The following is a 16,842-nucleotide window of genomic DNA, read 5'->3' on the forward strand; positions in this document are numbered from 1 at the left end:
CTCAGGGCCCGACGCCACGCCCGATGGCAAGACGCGGGTCACGAGGTGCAGAGACAGGCTGTGCCCCGTCCACACCGCCACGCCCAGGGGAAGGGGGGGGACAGTGGGGCCACGTCCCTCAGCGGTCCTCAGCGTCCGGGACAAGGCTCATGGCAGCTGCTGCGCATGCGCGGTGTTCACGGCTGCAGCGATTGCTCGGGTGAGCTTCCGCCTGACGCAAGCGCGGGACACACGAGCCGCGTGCGCCCAGGGGAAGGGGGGGACAGTGGGGCCACGTCCCTCAGCGGTCCTCAGCGTCCGGGACAAGGCTAATGGCAGCTGCTGCACGTGCTCGGTGTTCGCGGCTGCAGCGAACGCTCTGGCGAGCTTCCGCCTGACACAAGCGCGGGACACACGAGCCGTGTGTGACGCACGCACCCTGGCCACTCGGCCCATGTCCTCCATGGTGGCCCGCTCATGCGGGAACTGCGCGAAGGTCCTCTCGACGGTGGCGATGGCGGCCTCCACATGCGCCGTGCCCTGCGGCCGGCCTCGGGGGAAGTAGAAGGCCGGAATGCTCTGGCTGCTGGCGGGCGGCAGCGGCTCCTCCTTCTTCGCCTGGACCTGAAACGAGCAGGCGACAGCCACGTTAGAACCAGGGAGGCTGACGCGCCTCTCACGCTAGGGCTAAGGGACAGACGTGGTGTGGTGGGGGCCACACCGAGCCCGCCTGACCTGACTTTGCTCAGAGACGTCCCGCAGCCCCGCAGGCCGACTCCAGTGACAGCCGCCATAAGGGGAGGCTACCACCTGCGACTGCTGGGCCTCACGCCACCGTGCCTCGCGTGGGGCCCCAGCCTGGGCCTTGGGGAGGACGTGCCCCGCAGTCCCCTGGGAGCTCAGAGTCCCCTCAGGTGGGCCATGGACAGCCGAAGCTCCCAGCGGGGACAGGGCCCTCCCGCCTGGAACGCACGGCTGTGTTCCTCGCTGCTACCCACATGTCCCAGAGGCTGGGCACGTGTGCGCCTCCCCACACTGCGGGCGGCCCGCCCAGAACGGACCGCAGCCCTGTGGTCCTCCTGTTGCCCGGACATGGGAGGGAGCATACAACGGTCAGTGTGTGGCCAGAGCTGCCCAGATCCAAAGCTGACGACGTCACAACATCTGGCTGAGTCGTGAGATCCCCTGGCGCCCGGACGTCACAGTGCACTGTGCAGACGGGGCAGCTGGTGCTGTGGACGCAAGTGCTTCTACCCCACCCGGAGCCCCTGCTCAGGACGGCTGAGAAACGCCTGCTGGGGGTCACCCAGGAGCTGGCACCGGGCGGGCTGGGGGCACCACGAGGCGGGGACGGGCCGAGGCTCTGCGGTTGTGCTCAGTGAGCCTCGCTGTTCCCAGCCCTGCACGGCACAGTGTCCTGGGGGCAGGACAAGGTCTGTCTCTGTGGACCCAGCGGACTTCTCCGTCCACAAGCGGCTGCCCTACGTCGCGGCTCATGGACTGCACAGCATGCGTCTGGGCATCGCTGACCGGCGGCGACGGGGTGGCACGGCCTCGTCTGTGGACGCCCCGTCCATCTCGCCCCACGCTCTGTGCAGCTAGGGACATGAAGCCACAGCCTGAGGCTGCAGGGACGGCCAGGGGTCCTGGCCGTGACGCGGGAAAAACGAATGACCGAGGCCACGGGGACACACGGGGCTGGCGTCAACTCACAAGGTGGACCATGGGGGGACATGCGCGCGACAGAGACCTCTTAGCACACGGTGTGTGAGTGTCAAGGCACATGGCCACACAGGGCCACGCGGGACCCGCAGCCCCGGGTGTGCGGGAGTCACAGAGACACCAGGGGAGGCGCTGAGTGGCAGGCAGGGGCGTGGCTGGGCCGCACCTGCACGGACACGGCGCACGGCAGGCCTGACGGAGCCGAGGCCCACACGGGCCTCTGTGGAGCCCGGGGCGCTCGCACCGCCCCGAGCCCCGTGCCGAGTGTCTGTCACCGAGCGGAGCACCCACCGCCGCCTCACACCCTCAGATGCCAGGGTGCGGGCCACCCCAGTGCCCCCGCCCCCAGGCAAGTGCAGGGGGCTCTGCTCTGCGCTCCTGCGACCTGGGACAGGACCTCACTTCCCCGGGCTGCACGGGGGACCCAATGACAGGCTGTGGGACGGTGCTCGGTCCAGCTCAGGCACGGACGGTCCTGTGTGTCCCTCGGACAGCAGGAAGCTCCTGGGAACAGCAGGGCGGGTCCAAGCTCCCCCAGCGGCCGTCACACAGCCTGGCCCCGCTGGGCGACGGCGCCAAACCCGAGCGGGCCGCAGCGAGCTGCTGAGTCTGCCACGCCCAGGCGGCCCGGGGGGGCTGTCCTGGGAGGACATCCTGTCCCAGCGCCATGACCGGCGTCACTCATGCCCAGTGCCGGGCACTGCGGGCACGTAGGGGCAGCTCCTGCCCCGTGGCCACAAAGCGACGGCTCTGCACGGATCACGGTCCCAGCGGTGAGCCGTCCCCACACAGGCCGCGCGCGTGCTGAGCGCCGCTGAACCGTGAGCGGCGGCAGAAGCCCCGCAGAGCCCCGGCAGGCTGGGCTCCCACGCGCCCGGAGCGCCCGAGGGCTCACCCACAGCCACACCCGTCACAGTGCTCACGCCGCCTTCCCACCACGACCGCGGTGTCCCCTCGCGCTCAGGCCGCAGGTGGATGCGTGCCACGTGGGGACGGGGCCAGCCCGACATGCGCAGCCAAGCGCCGGTCCCCTCTCTGCGCCCCTCGGTCCCGAGGACTCGGCTCCAGTGCCTTCTCGTGTGCACCCCCCGACACTCCCTCCCTGCGAACGCTCCGCTCACGTGCTTGGCCCACTATCCTGCTTTTTCCTACCAGTGTCCAGGGCACCATACGTTTCTGGCTTGGACAGGCTGCCCCTTTGTCCCCAGGCTCCGCTTGTCTTTTTTATGTGGTTTGTGGTGTTTGTTACCGTGCCGCAGTTTTACGTTTGTGGTCACTTTTTATGTCTGCTTTCTCCGGTGACGGTCCACAGCCGTGCCGGGAGCTCCGATAAAGCCCACCCGATCGCATGCCGCTTGCTCACAAAGCTGTGACCAAGGGCTCTGATGAGAAGCCTGTGCCTGCTGACGGACACGTGAGGGGGGAGGGACAGGAGGGCCAGCAGACAGGTGGACGGACGCCAGGCGCCAGGCTCAGGGGTCTGCCGTGCTCCAGGCAGGAGGGCCGGGCCATGCAGGAAGAGGGTGCAGCCTGGACAGTCTGGGCACAGGAACCCTACATCCCGTCTGGGCACAGAGAGAATACCAGAGCGGGAAACGCAGACGTATGGGGGACACGGGCGAGGAGCTGAGAAGGCCCCCTGCCCCACGAGGCAGCCCGACGGGGGCAGGGGGACGGAGCTCTGTGCCGGGACAGGGCAGCCACAGGGCTGGCAGCTGGGGTCTGACGGACACTCAGCCGCACGACGTTTTTCTGCTGCTCTGAGACAGCGGCCCTGGCCGGACGCGCTGCCACGGCAGGAAGGCCACCCTGGATCGGTGCCACGTGTCCCTTCCAACACACTGGTGATGCCCCCCCCGTCCCCCCACAGCCCCTTCTCAGGAACTGCCACCGCAGGTCACCAGAGCACCCTCCACAGACAACGCAGCACCTCTCCCATGGGAACCCACCCCGACCGGCATCGGTGCCCGGGCCTGGCCCACACCTTAGGCACCCGTGACAGAGCTGACTGGACAACAAAAAACAGAGCAGGCTGTGGACACGGGACATCTGCAGGCTTAGTCTCCGGGACATAAATAGATTGCGGTCCGGCACAGCTGTGGGACATTCTTTTCCAACACACAGGACACAGTTGGGAGCTGGCCACACCCGGACGAGGAGGGGGCTCAGCAGGTTGTGCAGGAATCGTGGCCAGCGTGCCTGTCACGTGGCGGGACACCACAGAGACCACGAGAGCAGCCAGCGTGCGCGTGTGGGAATCCCAGCGCGGCTCGGCCTGGGGCGGGGTGTCCGTTTCCGCGCCCTGCTGCCCCGGGGAGCAGCTCCCCCGAGCAGGGATGAAGACGACGCCGGCCTCACAGCGCTACTTCTGTGCAGGGCACCAACGTGTCCCGACTCCGGGAGTCGCACACTCCAGCAGGCCTCCCGGAGCACGCAGCGCCAACACGCGTGCTCGAGTGCAAAGCGGCCTTCGCGGGAGCAGGCGACATCTCCGCAAGGAGTCGGAGTCTGGGGCGCAGGTCAGCTGCACGAGCAGTCCGCGTGGGCCGTGCAGCTGGCGACACAGCTGTACCGCCGGCCGCAGAGGGTCGGGGTGCTGGCGCGTGGGGCAGACCCTGCGGCAACTCCAAGCACACAGCACGGGCAGCACCGGGAGCGGGGAGCACAGGGCCCGGGCAGGCCGGTGGACATGTGCCGGGCATAGGCCGCACAGCTCCACGGGGTCCCTGGCTGGGCCCCCAAGGCCAGCGGCAGCGGCAGAGCCCGATGGCCGGGGCAGGACTGGGAGCTATGCCCAGCGGCACGAGCATTCGCGACATGTCTGGGGCCAGCGAGGGTGCCACCCCTGCCCTGTGGGCTCTTCTTGGCTCCACGGGCCCCGGACAGCGGCAGGGACGGGGTCTGCCACGTGGACCCGCAAACACCGCACTGGACGACAAGAGCCGAGGGCCAAAGTCTAAAACAGAGGCGCCAAAGACAAGGATGAGAGAGCCAGGCCCTGTGCAAAGGTCTCTAAAGATCCCTGGAGGCTTGGAGCGGACACGCAAAGCAGAGGAGGTTCTGGGGGCGTCTTGAGCTCCCAGGAGCCCAGGGCGGCTGGAGAGTGAGCACTGACGTGGACAAGGGAGCCCGGCTGAGCAGGGTCCCCACCTGGCCTGGCCACAGGGACGGCAGCTCTGCTCCGTGCCTAAGACCCAAGGACAGGTCCAACGGGCATGCACCCAGGGCGAGGACAGACAGACGCGCGCCGACACTGTGTTTCCACACGAAGTCCAGGAGAGGACTTCGTGAGCAAGGCGTGCCACCCCCATGTAGCTGACAGTGAGTGGCATGCGAGAGGCACCCGCATCCACAGCCTCATGGGCAGTGACACTCTGGGGTCCTGGAGCTTGGACGGGGGAGTGTCCACGGCTCTCCTTGCATGGTGCTGGGACCAGGCTGGGCCTGTGACCTGCTCAGCACTGTGACCCCACCTGGTGTCCTGGGCAGCCAGACTGGAAGGCTGGGCTGTCCCCACGTGGAGGAGAGGTCAGCTCAGTGTCCAGGACTGTCACGGGGGGATGGTGCATTGGGGTCTGTGTATCACCCCAAGGGCCCTGCAGGAGGCTGAACCAAGGCAAAGGGGACAGCCACGGGGGAAGTGGAGGCGTCATGCAGCGTGCAGTCCGTGGACAGCACCGCAGACTCGCGGCGGGGAGGCCGAGGCCCTCCTCGGGCAGGGGCGGAAGTGCCGCCATCTGACCTCGGACAAGGTCTGAGGGATGCCGTAGGGCGTCACATTGGATTCTTGGAGGCTCCATGCATGGTGGCCCCATAGTCCCGGGCGGGGTGGGTGGGCAGATGCTGCAGGAGCCAGGAGAGCCCCCAGGGGGCCGGCTGGGTTGTCCCGTCGGTCGGAAGCACCGCCCCCCATTCCTCCACACTGGCCCGTATCCCGCAGCGCCCCATCTCCCGCCGCCTCCCTCTACCACGCATGTTTGTGACCCAGGCACTGCTGTGTCCCGAATCCACACTCAAATGTCCTGGGGAGAAGCCAGGCAGGTTCTCCCCGTCCCCGAGGGAGAAGAGCCGTGCACTTCGTCCCCTGCGTCTCAAGGAGCACTCGCCTTATAGAGCGTACGTTGTCTTTCCTGAAAAATGCCGCTGAAATGTATTTTTAATACAGAACAACTTCCTGTTAAAGAACTTCATAAAATGTATTTCCCCAAAATTGAATTTTGCAAAATAAACAGCCATCCTAAAATAACACAGACTTTCACGAACAGATTCTGGGGTTCCTGGGAACCCCTGCACATCAAGTCGCAGCGAAGGAAGTGGGAGGCAGAAGGATTTCCGACTCCACCACACATCCTAGCGACCATGCACGAGGGAGACAACGACCAAACACCAGCTTCCTGCTGCCGAAAACAAGATCAGCCTGCGTCAGACGCCACTTCTGAGGTCTCCAAACTAAGACGAGTTTAAATAGAGTCTCCTTAGAAACGAAACAGACACCACCATGACCCGCTGGCAGACAGTTTCAAAGACGGCGGTGCAGAGAAGACAGAACACGCAACAGCTGTAAAAGCTAAAATGTGATCTGAGAAAAAATTCCCATTAAAATATCAGCAGAAAGTGGGTCTTTTTTTCCCACCAAACAACGCAGTTTGATTTGATTGGCTTTTTTTTGGGGGGGGGCCACGATATGATATTCACTCTTCGCAGAGAAAAACTCCAAGTGTTTAATATGCCAAAGTCTATAACGCAAGACGCAGGACATTTGGGAGTGTGCGTGAGCCCTGGTCCACATCAGGGTCCTGTGCCGGGCCCCCGGGTGGAGGGGAGGGGGGGCCGCACGGCAACAGCCTCTGGTTAGAGTGACTGCAGAGAGGTCATGTGCAGGCTCATCCTTTTAAGTGACGCGGTCCCCTTAAACTAATTCATAAAACACATGCGAGGTACAGACGCGAAGACCTGTTTCACTTCTCTGCGTACTTATGAGCATCACCAGGAACTTCAAAAGCTAATTAGTCACTAAAGGCACTGAACTGTCCACTCTAGCAAGTACGCTACATGAATGTCTCAAAAGAAGCCCTAAGAGCCCGTTAGCGGGTCGTGGAGCGCTGTGCGTTGACGTGCAGTGATGTGCATTCCGACGCAGAGTCACACAGCATCGCTGGGAACGCAGCACAGCCGACGGCGCCGTGGCGTCACAGAGACCCTACCCACCCGGGGAGCAGCCACGCTCTGCCAGCTGACAAAGGGCGCCGTCCCCACGCCCCCTGACAGTTCAGGCCACGGCGGGCAGCTCGGCCCTCTCTGCAGACCACCCTAGCCCACAACCCTGAAGTCAGCTTCCTGGGCACACGGTGCATGCCGTGGGCTGGAGATGGGGGAGCTCTTTGTAAGGGACGCTCCCCGCCAACCACAGAGGCCATAGGGGCTGCCTTGTTGTCAGCGTGATGGGAGCTGTTCTGTGAGAAGCACGGACAGAGGGGGAGCCCCGGGAACATGAGCAGCCCCCCAGGTCCCAGGGCGGGGGACAAGGCAGGAGCTACTCAGCCAGACACACAGCAGACACCCCACCGACCGCACCTGCTGGAAGGCCTTGAGCCTCTTCTTGAAGCGGGAGGGCAGCACGAAGTCGCAGCCGCGGGCCAGCGAGGCCAGCTCCTGCCTCAGGTCGGGGTCCTGGCGCAGGGACAGCTCCCTGAGCCGCATGTCGGCTCGCATGGGCGGGCCCGGCGCCACCCTCACGGGGCTGCAGCTGCCCTGGGCCTGGCTGGCCGGTGGGCTTGGGGCGGCAGTGGCGCCGGCTGGCGGGCCTGTCCGGGTGGCCGGGCTCAGCGAGCTCTGTGCCTGGTGGGCCAGGAGCTCTGGGGGCCGGCCCTGGGCCGCTCGCATTCCACAGGCTGCGGAGGGCACATGGCTGAGGGGGGAGGCGGTGGGGCTGAGCTGAGCAGCTGAGCAGTGAGCTGAGCAGGCAGAGCGGGCAGGCGAGTGTCACCCGCCAAGTCCCTGGGCCGTCCCACCGCCGCTGCAGGGAGGGAGTGGGAGGCACCGCGGGCGCAGAGCAGCCAGCAGCAGCTCGGCAAGGGGAGACGATCTGGGGACACCGCCCGCTAGTTCTCTGGAGGAAGGGGACAACAATGTGTTCCACAGAAGTGAGATGGGTCCAGGCAAAACGGAACCTGTCACAGAGGGACCTGCCACAGAGGGACCCGTCACAGAAGGACCCGTCGCAGAGCGTCTGCTGGCCTGGGGCGCAGGTGGGGGCAGGCTGCTGCTCGCTCCCTAGAACACGCAGAAGGGGTCCGCGAGCACGGGGCCGCCCTCCCCCACGTCCCCAGTGGAGGGACACATTTACACAGCAAGGGCACGTGGGGAGGGAGCAGTCAGGACTAGGATTCAGCCTGTCTAGCCAGGTTATAGGGTGTCACGTGGGCCACGCGGGATGCGACCTAACCACGGTGACGCAGACTGCAAGGGTGGATGAAGGCAGGTGGACTCACACTGGAAATGTGGACACGCCCCTCCCCCTCACCCCTGGGCCTCCCCACCCGTCCCCCAGGGAGAAAGAGGCCCGTGGAGGCTGATGTCCTTGGGCCCACGCTGGGCACTGCTGGCGCGGGAGCTCCTGCCTGGTGGGTCTGGACACCTCTCGGCAGTAACGCAGAGGTGATCCACACGCAGCAGCAGGGCAGAGCCTCGGGGCCCAGCCTGCACCCATGGCCACCCACTCCATGGGACAGGAATCCTGAGGGCTGCGGAGCAGGGACACGAGGATGGTGCACTCGGGAACTTCCCACTCCCGCCCACACAGAAGCCTGTAGGCCGGACATGCACCCTGGGCGTGGGGCTCCGCTCTCGGCAGCAGGAACACAGGAGGGACACTGGACAGAGCACGGGGGGGAGCTCTCTAGGCAGCGCCTCCCTGGGCGCCCCATGCCCAACCCCTGTCCCGCCCCCCCTTGACGGCCCCGCCCACTCAGTCAGCACCGCCCCCTCAGGCATGTGTCCCTTCTCCTTGCTCCTCCCTGGCGTCCTCCTGGCGCGGCCCCCACCCCCCCACGAGTTTACCCTCAGGTGCGTCCAGGCACAGGGGCCACGCGCAAACAAGGTCCCGCTCCCTGCGGGCCTCAAGCCACTGCCCATTCAGCGCTCATTTAAAAAGCAAACGAAGAGACACAGGCATCTGAGGACACGCACAGGAAAACCCCGAGTGGCCCAAACTGGCCTCAGGCCCGCACTGCACGTGGCCCCTTTCTGAACCAGGCCCGCAAAGGGCCGGACAGGTCTTTCTCTCCCCTGCCCGAAGGGGAGAGAAAGAGCTGCGCCCTTTCTGCCCCGCAAATCACAGGACCCCAGGGACGTCTCGCCGGCCCGGCTCGCAGCCACACTGTCACTTGGTCTCCGGCAGGTGGACTCGGCCTGCTTTTCCCGGCCCAGGAATGAAGATGTCCGAGAGGTGACCTGGACCACTGACGGGCAGCATGGACTGCACCCGCCTTTCCCTCGTCCTTTCTCTCTAAAAGACTTTTTTTCCCAGCAGCTTCAGGTGTGCAGAAGGCACGGGTTCCCACGGGGTCTGTCTCCCGTGCGCCCTACGGTGGTGGCCCTGCACTGGGGTGGGCGCTACGTTTGTTACACCCCCGCCCCCCGCAGTGTTAGCAACCAGCCCTGAGTGTCCGCTGGGCATGCCGCGTGGCCTGCCTTCCATGGGTGCGGACGCCCCAGCAACGCTGCTATCCCTCAGGGCAATGTCAGCAGAGCGGACCCCGCCCTAGACCTCTCCTGCGCTCCCCTATGCCCCAGCAACCTCGGGCCTGCCCGGCTCCGGTTCTGCATTTCCCAGCGTGCCATCTAGCTGGCCTCACACAGGACAAAGCCTGAGGCGGGCCTTCCGTTTGCCCTCACCATCTAAGCCCCCCGCCGCTTCTCAAACTCGTCAGGGACTTCCGGCTGGTCTTCTTCTGCCCATCCCCGTTGCCTGCCCCACCCCACCTTCCTCCCCACTGCCTGACTGTCGTGCAGGACTCCAACGGTCGACCCCCTCAAAGTCAGTCAGAGAGACCAGGGGTGAGGTGTGCAGTCACCGGCGACAGAAACAGGGTGCAGCTGGCACAGGAGACAGGTGCATGGCCGTAGTGCAGGAGCTCTGGCAGCTGCTCAGACCGGACGCCACACGCAGGAGGCTGCCCAGCACCCCGCTCCTGGGATGGGCCAGATTCAGGATCTGCTTCCGGGTCAGATCAGCGCTGGGTTGGTGGGGCAGGCATGGCCTCTGATGCGCGAGCCTGCACTCTGCACAACGATGGTCACGAGTTCTGTGCTGCTCTTGTCCCCTCCCCGCTCCAGTCCTTCTGGAAGAGACGCTGTTCCTGCAGCCTGAAACAACGGCCAGGTCCTCCTTTGCAGGCCTGTCACCCCGCCGCCCCCTAAGGTGACTCTGTAGCTCGTACCACGAGGGGCAGAGCATATGTCCCACCGACAGACCTGGGCTGGGCAGGTGACCGTCCCCAGCCGTGCCTGTCTGCAGGGTGGCCGTGCATCCAGTGCCAGCAGAGACTGGAGCATGCTCGCCCCTGCCCTTGGGCAGTCCCCGCCATGAACACAGGGCTGGGGCGTGGGGCATGAGCACCTGCTCGCAGAGGTGCTGTCCCCTGGCCAGATATGGACAGCCACCAAACTGCCCAGGCAGACCCATGATTGGGCAAACGCGGCGCACAGTACAGGGTGGTCTGTTCACGTGGCAAAGGTAACCAGCACGCCACAGATGCACGGGGAGTGAGCAGAGCACAAGGGCAGACGGTGAGCAAAGCTCATTAAACTGCTTCAGTCGCCAACTGGCTTGTAGTGTCACCGGGTCACCGGACGCCATGCTCGAGCTCAGTGTCTCTAGTCCAGTGTTTACTAAATTCCTGCAGCTGACGCGTGTGCAGCCACTACAGCAAAGCGAGCGCGGAAAGTCACACGGAGACACCATGAAACAGACCTCACGTGTCCCACTGAAGTCTTGCCACAAACCGGAAGCTTCAATCCCATAGAAGGAGGAAGCCTTTGCTCACGTGCACACCCCTAAACGACCCCCCGGGACAGGCCCCTGGTTCCTCCGACTCTCAGAGGTAACGAGGAACCGCAGGGGCCCGTGCAGCACACGCCAGGCTCCCTTGGAACCTGTTTACGCTTCGGCTGCTGTGGGGACACGGCTTCTCTGAGAAAACGCGAGCGCCCTGAACCTCAGGACTCCTAAACCGTGGCCCCTGCCAGGACCACCCCAGACTCCTGACCAGGAATCCTGTACCAGTGCCCCCTCTATGACGGCACTGTCCAGGACGTGACCCTGCACTTGGGGAGCCAGTCGGGGATAGAGGCTCCAGTCGGCCCTCTAGGCCTGGACCAGGTCCGTGGGGTCTGGGCACAGTGGGGCCCAGAGGAGCCTCGGAGGGGCTCAGGGGCTGGGCAGGAGCAGGGCTCTGGGGACAGACAGGGCCTTGGTGGTCTGTACCCTGGTACGTTTGGCAGGCGAGGTACAGGAGACGCCGCCCCGGGCGGCCCCCGAAGCCGGGTCATCCTCAATGCACCGTTGGGCAGTGGGGCTGATGTGCCCTTGGGGAATGGGTCGCGGTGGTCCTGAAGGCAGGGACCTAAAACAGGCCGTTTGCGGAGCGGAGGCCTCGCCTGCTCTGAGGCCCAGGAGGAGAGGACTGGCGATCACACAGCCACCTGTGTGTCCTCACGGGCAACCTCATCCCACGTGTCATTCACAGAGCAGGGAGGGCGGTTACACTCGGAACAGTTTCTGCGGCTGCAAATTCTTGGATGGTTGTTCTCGTCAGTGCTGACGTGAAAACACGCAGTGACCACCGCCGAAAGGCCAAGGTCACACCTGATGTAAAGTCTCCGGGAAGCGCAGAGGCCTGGTTCTCGTTCAGAAACCTCTCCGAGTCCCCACACGCCTGCCCTGACGGTGTCCAGGTCTGTGTCTCCACACAGCTCATGGACATCTAACCACGCTAAATGCGTGTCTGTGCGTACACACGCACACGTGTGTGGGTGGGTCTGTGGGTCTCCAAGTAGCCCAACACTCTAGAATGCGGTGCCGCGTTTGGATGAAATCGGGGTTAACTGAGCTCCAAGACTGCAAGGAACGAAACATCCAAGTCAATGGGTAACAAGCGGCAGCAGGGAGGTGCAACACCTGTGTACTGAAAACACCACCACGTCGCTGAGAGAAACAGCGCTAAACACGTGGACACGCGAACGTCAGAGGCCACGTTAGCGAAGCCGGCGCTCCGGTCCCAGCCTGTAGCACGCGCCACGAGACACCTGAATGCAGGACGCGCCAGGCGGCTGAGAGGGTAAACCTGCAGCTCAGCGGGGACGTCAGGGCACGGATGACGCGTATGCGGCCGAGGCGTGTTCGACAATGGCCACGGCTGGTGCGGAGGGAAACAGACCACCCCCGGGACCACCGTGCGGCTCTAAAGGGTTCAGCGTCCAAGTTTCTTCACTCAGACACTCGCACAGCTCCGCAGTGCCACCCCTTGTGGCCTTCCGTCCAAGACAAACGAGACCTCTGTCCTCACACAGACCTACCTAGTGGTGTTCTCGGCAGCTTTACTCACAGCGACAAAGAGCAGACGCGACCCCAACGGCCATCGACGTTTGGCTCACAGACTGGCACATCCGCACCATGGACTCCCACTCAGCAGTGACACGTCACTGAACACACGTCATACACCTCCGGGCAGAACCTCACAACACTTTGCTTAGTTAGACACCGCAGGACATGAGCCTCTGGAAGGTGACCAAAACGAGACTCATGGCTGCCTGGGGCCCAGGGGAGGGGACACTGGGGGAGGACAGTGTTCCGCACTCTCACTGTTCATAGGTTCAAGGCCACGCGTGGCCCCCCACACAATGCTCTGCCCACCGTGTGCAAGCTACCCCTCACCAAAGCTGACTTATTTGTGTAGTTATTTATTTTAGGCGAGGCAACCCTTGGTTGACCTCACAGACTGCAAGGATTTTGCAATCCCTTACTTTTTTATTTTTTATGCCTACAGCACCCAGTCTACCTAGGCGGTCTCCCATCCAAGTAGTAACCAGGCCCGACCCTGTTTAGCTTCCAAGATCAGATGGGATCGGGAGTGTTCAGGGTGGCGGGCTGTAGACCAAAGCTGGCTTTTAAAATCAACAACTGAAAACATGGTCCCGTCTCCGCCGTCTCCGTCTCCTATAAGGACAGTCATCTGCTCCAGGGTGGCGTCATCTCCGATCGTCACTAACGATCGCGACCCCAACGGCCATCGCGGGAGTTCATGAGTGGGAGTCCATGGTGCGGATGTGCCAGTCTGTGAGCCAAACGTCAATGGCCGTTGGGATCGCTAGACAGACGAGGACAAACACAGAGGCGAAGCCACTGGAGACGGAGGCGGACATAGCACTTCCACCTTCGGAGGTGCTACGGGCGCCTGCTGGGCCTGCTGCGGTCAGCTTCACGGGCAGTCACTCGACAGGCAGCATCTGCGTGGCGGTCCTGTGTGCAGGAACAGGCGTGCGGCAGGCAGCCACCCTCACGGAGCTCACGTCCAGGCGTGGAGACCGGGTCAGAAAACCACCCCGCAGAACACACGCCACACATCAGAGGGTGGCAGTGGGATGAGACGGGCAGAGCAGTGCAGGGGGTGAAACAGGGTCCCCCGTACTGCCGCACGTCCGCCCGAACCTCAGGACGGGCCTCATCTGGAAACGGGGTCTCTGCAGATGTGATTAGTGACGATCGGAGATGACGCCACCCTGGAGCAGATGACTGTCCTTATAGGAGACAGACGAGGACAGACACAGAGGCGAAGCCGCTGGAGACGGAGGCGGACATGGGAGGGACGCGGCTGCCAGCCCAGGCCCGGCAAGGCCTGGAGCCCCGGGAAGCTGCAGAGACCTGCAGACACCGTCCCTGGAGCCCCAGAGGACCCGGCCCCACCGACGGCCTGTCCTCAGACTCCTGTGCTGTTAAGCCGAGGTCTGTGGTACTTTGTCACGGTGGCCCCAGGGATCACAAGTACGTAGCACAAAGGTCTCAGTGAGAGGATGACCCCGAAGAGAGGCCTGCAGAGGGTGAGGGAGCGGCCGGGGTGGCCAGGGAAGAAGGACCCTCCAAGACGAGGCCCGCGGGGCGGGGAGCGAGGAAGGCAGAGGGGCGGCGTGGGCGGGACGGGGTGAGGGCCGAGGGGTGAGGCGCCGGCACTGCGGACCTGGCCGTGAAGGCGGTCGCCTTCTCCGGGGGCCGGGTGGCCTGCGTTCGCTTCTCCCCGCAGAATGCGCAAGTCCTTTCGGCTGGAAACGCGTGAAGGCGCTTGTGGGACAAGATGCGGAAGGGAGGAGCAGCCTGTCCACACTTCCCAGCTCGCCACGGTCCTCACGGCTGCACAGGGGAGGCAGGTGACAGCTGTTGGGCCCGCCGCCAGGCAGACCCCGGCTGGGCTCTGTGCCTGGAGGTGCAGCAGGAGCATCAGACCCCCAGCTGCTCTTCCCAGGGCTCAGAGTCCTCACAGCAAAGCTCACGGCGCACAGGCGCCGGGTCAAAGCTTCCTACCTCGGAAGATCTGTCCCCGCCCGAGCGTCGTCCTCCCCTGCCAGAGCCAGACTGCAGTTTGGAACTGGCCTGTGGACACTGCCGGCACCGCGTTCCTGGGGAGGGCAGGGACGAGACCCTACCATCCGTCTCAGTGAAGGGATGGGACCGGCTGGCTTATACACGCCTCACAACTCAGCGGCAGCTGCCCGTGAATCCTGAACGCACGAGGACACGTTTACCGCCAACGTCAGGCCCAGACAGGATCGATCGTCACTTATTCAAAGCTCTTGGGATGTTTAAGAGAAAAATCATCCTTGCCCTCAAAAGCGGTCCCTCGTGAGGACTTCCTGCCTCATCGTGGACACTGCAGAGCAGAGGAGGGGTCTGTCCCTGCATCCTGCCCATCACGACTCCTCTTCCAGCCACACCTTTCGGGTCCCTCCATTGCTCGCCCCGGTCCGGGCGCCCCGGTCTGGGCATAAGCCAGTCCGCCTCGGCGGCTCCACACGGTGACGGCGACTGCATGAACCCGACTGAAGCGTCACTCCCGTCCCGTCACCGGCCATGGAATCGAGTGCAGCCCCCTGACCGGAGGTCCGCACCCCGGGCCATCCTGCCGACAGGGCTGGTCGGGCTCGTCGGCCTGCCCGCGGTCAGACCGGTCTCGGCATAACGCCCGGTCGTCAGGCTCGCAACAGCCCCTCCCACCTGCCCGCTACGTGCAGGGCAGGCACCCGTGGCACAGCCCGCCTCCTGCGCGGGCTCTCCAGCCAGAAGACCCCGCCCCGCTTTGAACACCTAGGGAACTCGATTCGCCTGCTCGCGCCTGCTCGGCATACGCGTTCGGCACGCCCCGGAGCCTTCCCGAGCTTCACGGGCGTCGCTGCTCTACAAATGGAAGGTGAGCCCCCCACACCCCCCAACAGCAGGATCAGGACGCGTTCTACGGCCGAGGTCCGGACAGAAGCAGCAGGACCTCCGCGGTCGGCCCGAGGCCTTGTCACAGGCGTCCCAGCCTCCCTCCTGGCAGAGCGCTGGCCTCCCGTAAACACCCCCGTCCTAAGAGCGTGCACAGTCACGGGTCACGAAACACAGTTTACCTTCGAGTGGAGCTGGGCTTTGTCACTGAAACACAGTTAATGACCAGCGGGCAGCTCAGTAAATAAGACCGGAGGAATCCCAGTGAGTGAGGGTGCCATCTGGGGGCGGGAAAACTGTCACTAGCAGAGGAGGCTTCTGAGCCCTGAGTCTGCTCACATATCCCACTGCCTCGACACTGCAGGGGGCTCAAGTGACAGCCCCGAAGCACCAGGGTCCTGCACGTCCTGAGAAACAGCCTGGGCCGCAGCTCAGGGAAAGGGGCCAGAACGGGCCTCCCTGGGGTCCAGGCAAGCCTCTCCCCGGGCTTATCTGGACGGTCTAAGCCGGGTGGTCTTTCAAGCTGCCTCCACGTCTACTTCCCATTCTCCTTGGAGACTTACTTTATGGAAAATGCCCTAGATCCATTAGGACGTGTGAGGAAATGACCAGTAACCCGAGCCCAAAGACTTGTCTTTGGACTGCTGTCCACTCTCACTCTGCCCTCACGGCCCGGTCCATTTTGGCTGGGAGCCAGACTAAGTGACACTAGGAGCGCTGCTTCGTGGCAGGCTCAGAGCTGCCAGGGTGTACTGGCTCCCGCCGAAACATTTCAAACGTTATAAAGACGTTCCGACAAAGTATTCTGGATACACGATATGCAGCGACCATACGTTTTTCTATAGCAGCTGCAGGCACCCATTTATTACTTTAAACAGACACTGTATTAAATGGCGGAAACCACTTTTTCCTTAAAACACTCTTGTCCAGCTCTAATTCCTGCAGACAGATTAGAGCTAAGACCTCCAGGTTCCGTCGTTAAGCCAAGTGGAAGAAACTGCTGAGAAGTGGCCAACTAAAAACTAGAAAACTCGAAACGAACTCCAAAATTACAAGCAACTTGGGACTCCATCAATGATAAATTTTTCAGTACATAGGACTTTCCTGGGGAGAGAGCAGACTAACTGTGAAAGCGTTTTCAGGTCTGACATTTCCGCCAGCCTCCTCCACCACCGAGCCACACGTCGATATACAACCTGAATTACCTTTGCAGATGTTAGCGAAGTAAGACTAACTTACTACTCTGGTCCCTGCGGATCTACGAGGCCCTCGGACGTGTGGCCCACTCCTGGGACTGGAGGCGGCCCCCAGGGGCAGCGCGGCGGACGCGGGGGCCGGGCTGGGCGCCCCCTGGCTATCCAGCGCACTGGGTTTGCAGGCGGGGGCTGCGGCCGCTGACAGGGGCCCGGGCTGCCCCGCGTCCCCAGCGCCCATCTCGGTCCGCCCGGGCGTCTTGATCCTCTGCAAGCAGTCCTGGAGCATCCTCTGCGTGCTGGACTCGCTGAGCCAGCACAGGAACAGCTCGTCCACCTTCATCTTCAGGACCGGCTGCAAGACTTTGCCGGGCGGCATCTCCGAGCCTCGGCCCCTCCGCGCCTGAGGGGCGGCGTTCCTCGCGCACCGCTGCCCGACGCCAGGGGCCGAGCCCGGCCTCAGTGGGGTCA

The 16,842-nt window shown here is 63.8% G+C and overlaps 1 protein-coding gene and 1 pseudogene across 2 annotated transcripts in view; both read right to left on the reverse strand.

Moving 5' to 3' along the window:
- Window positions 1–16,835, reverse strand: part of PPP2R3B (protein phosphatase 2 regulatory subunit B''beta) — a 33,749-nt gene extending 16,914 nt beyond the window's left edge. Inside the window, exons 1-2 of one of the 2 annotated variants that reach the window (XM_006916494.2) lie at window positions 16,418–16,835; window positions 418–603 (exon numbers count right to left, since the gene is read on the reverse strand). In XM_006916494.2, coding sequence (XP_006916556.1) covers window positions 418–603; window positions 16,418–16,750 — 519 coding nt within the window. In that variant the 5' untranslated portion in view covers window positions 16,751–16,835. The remainder of the gene's footprint in view (window positions 1–417; window positions 604–16,417) is intronic. The other variant, XM_025050037.1, reaches the window with a different exon arrangement.
- LOC112483517 lies at window positions 12,741–12,858 on the reverse strand (annotated as a pseudogene).
- Window positions 16,836–16,842: the final 7 nt, after the last annotated feature.

The sequence above is a fragment of the Pteropus alecto genome, unplaced genomic scaffold, assembly GCF_000325575.1.
Source record: "Pteropus alecto unplaced genomic scaffold, ASM32557v1 scaffold987, whole genome shotgun sequence".
NCBI classification, from domain to species: Eukaryota; Metazoa; Chordata; class Mammalia; order Chiroptera; family Pteropodidae; genus Pteropus; species Pteropus alecto.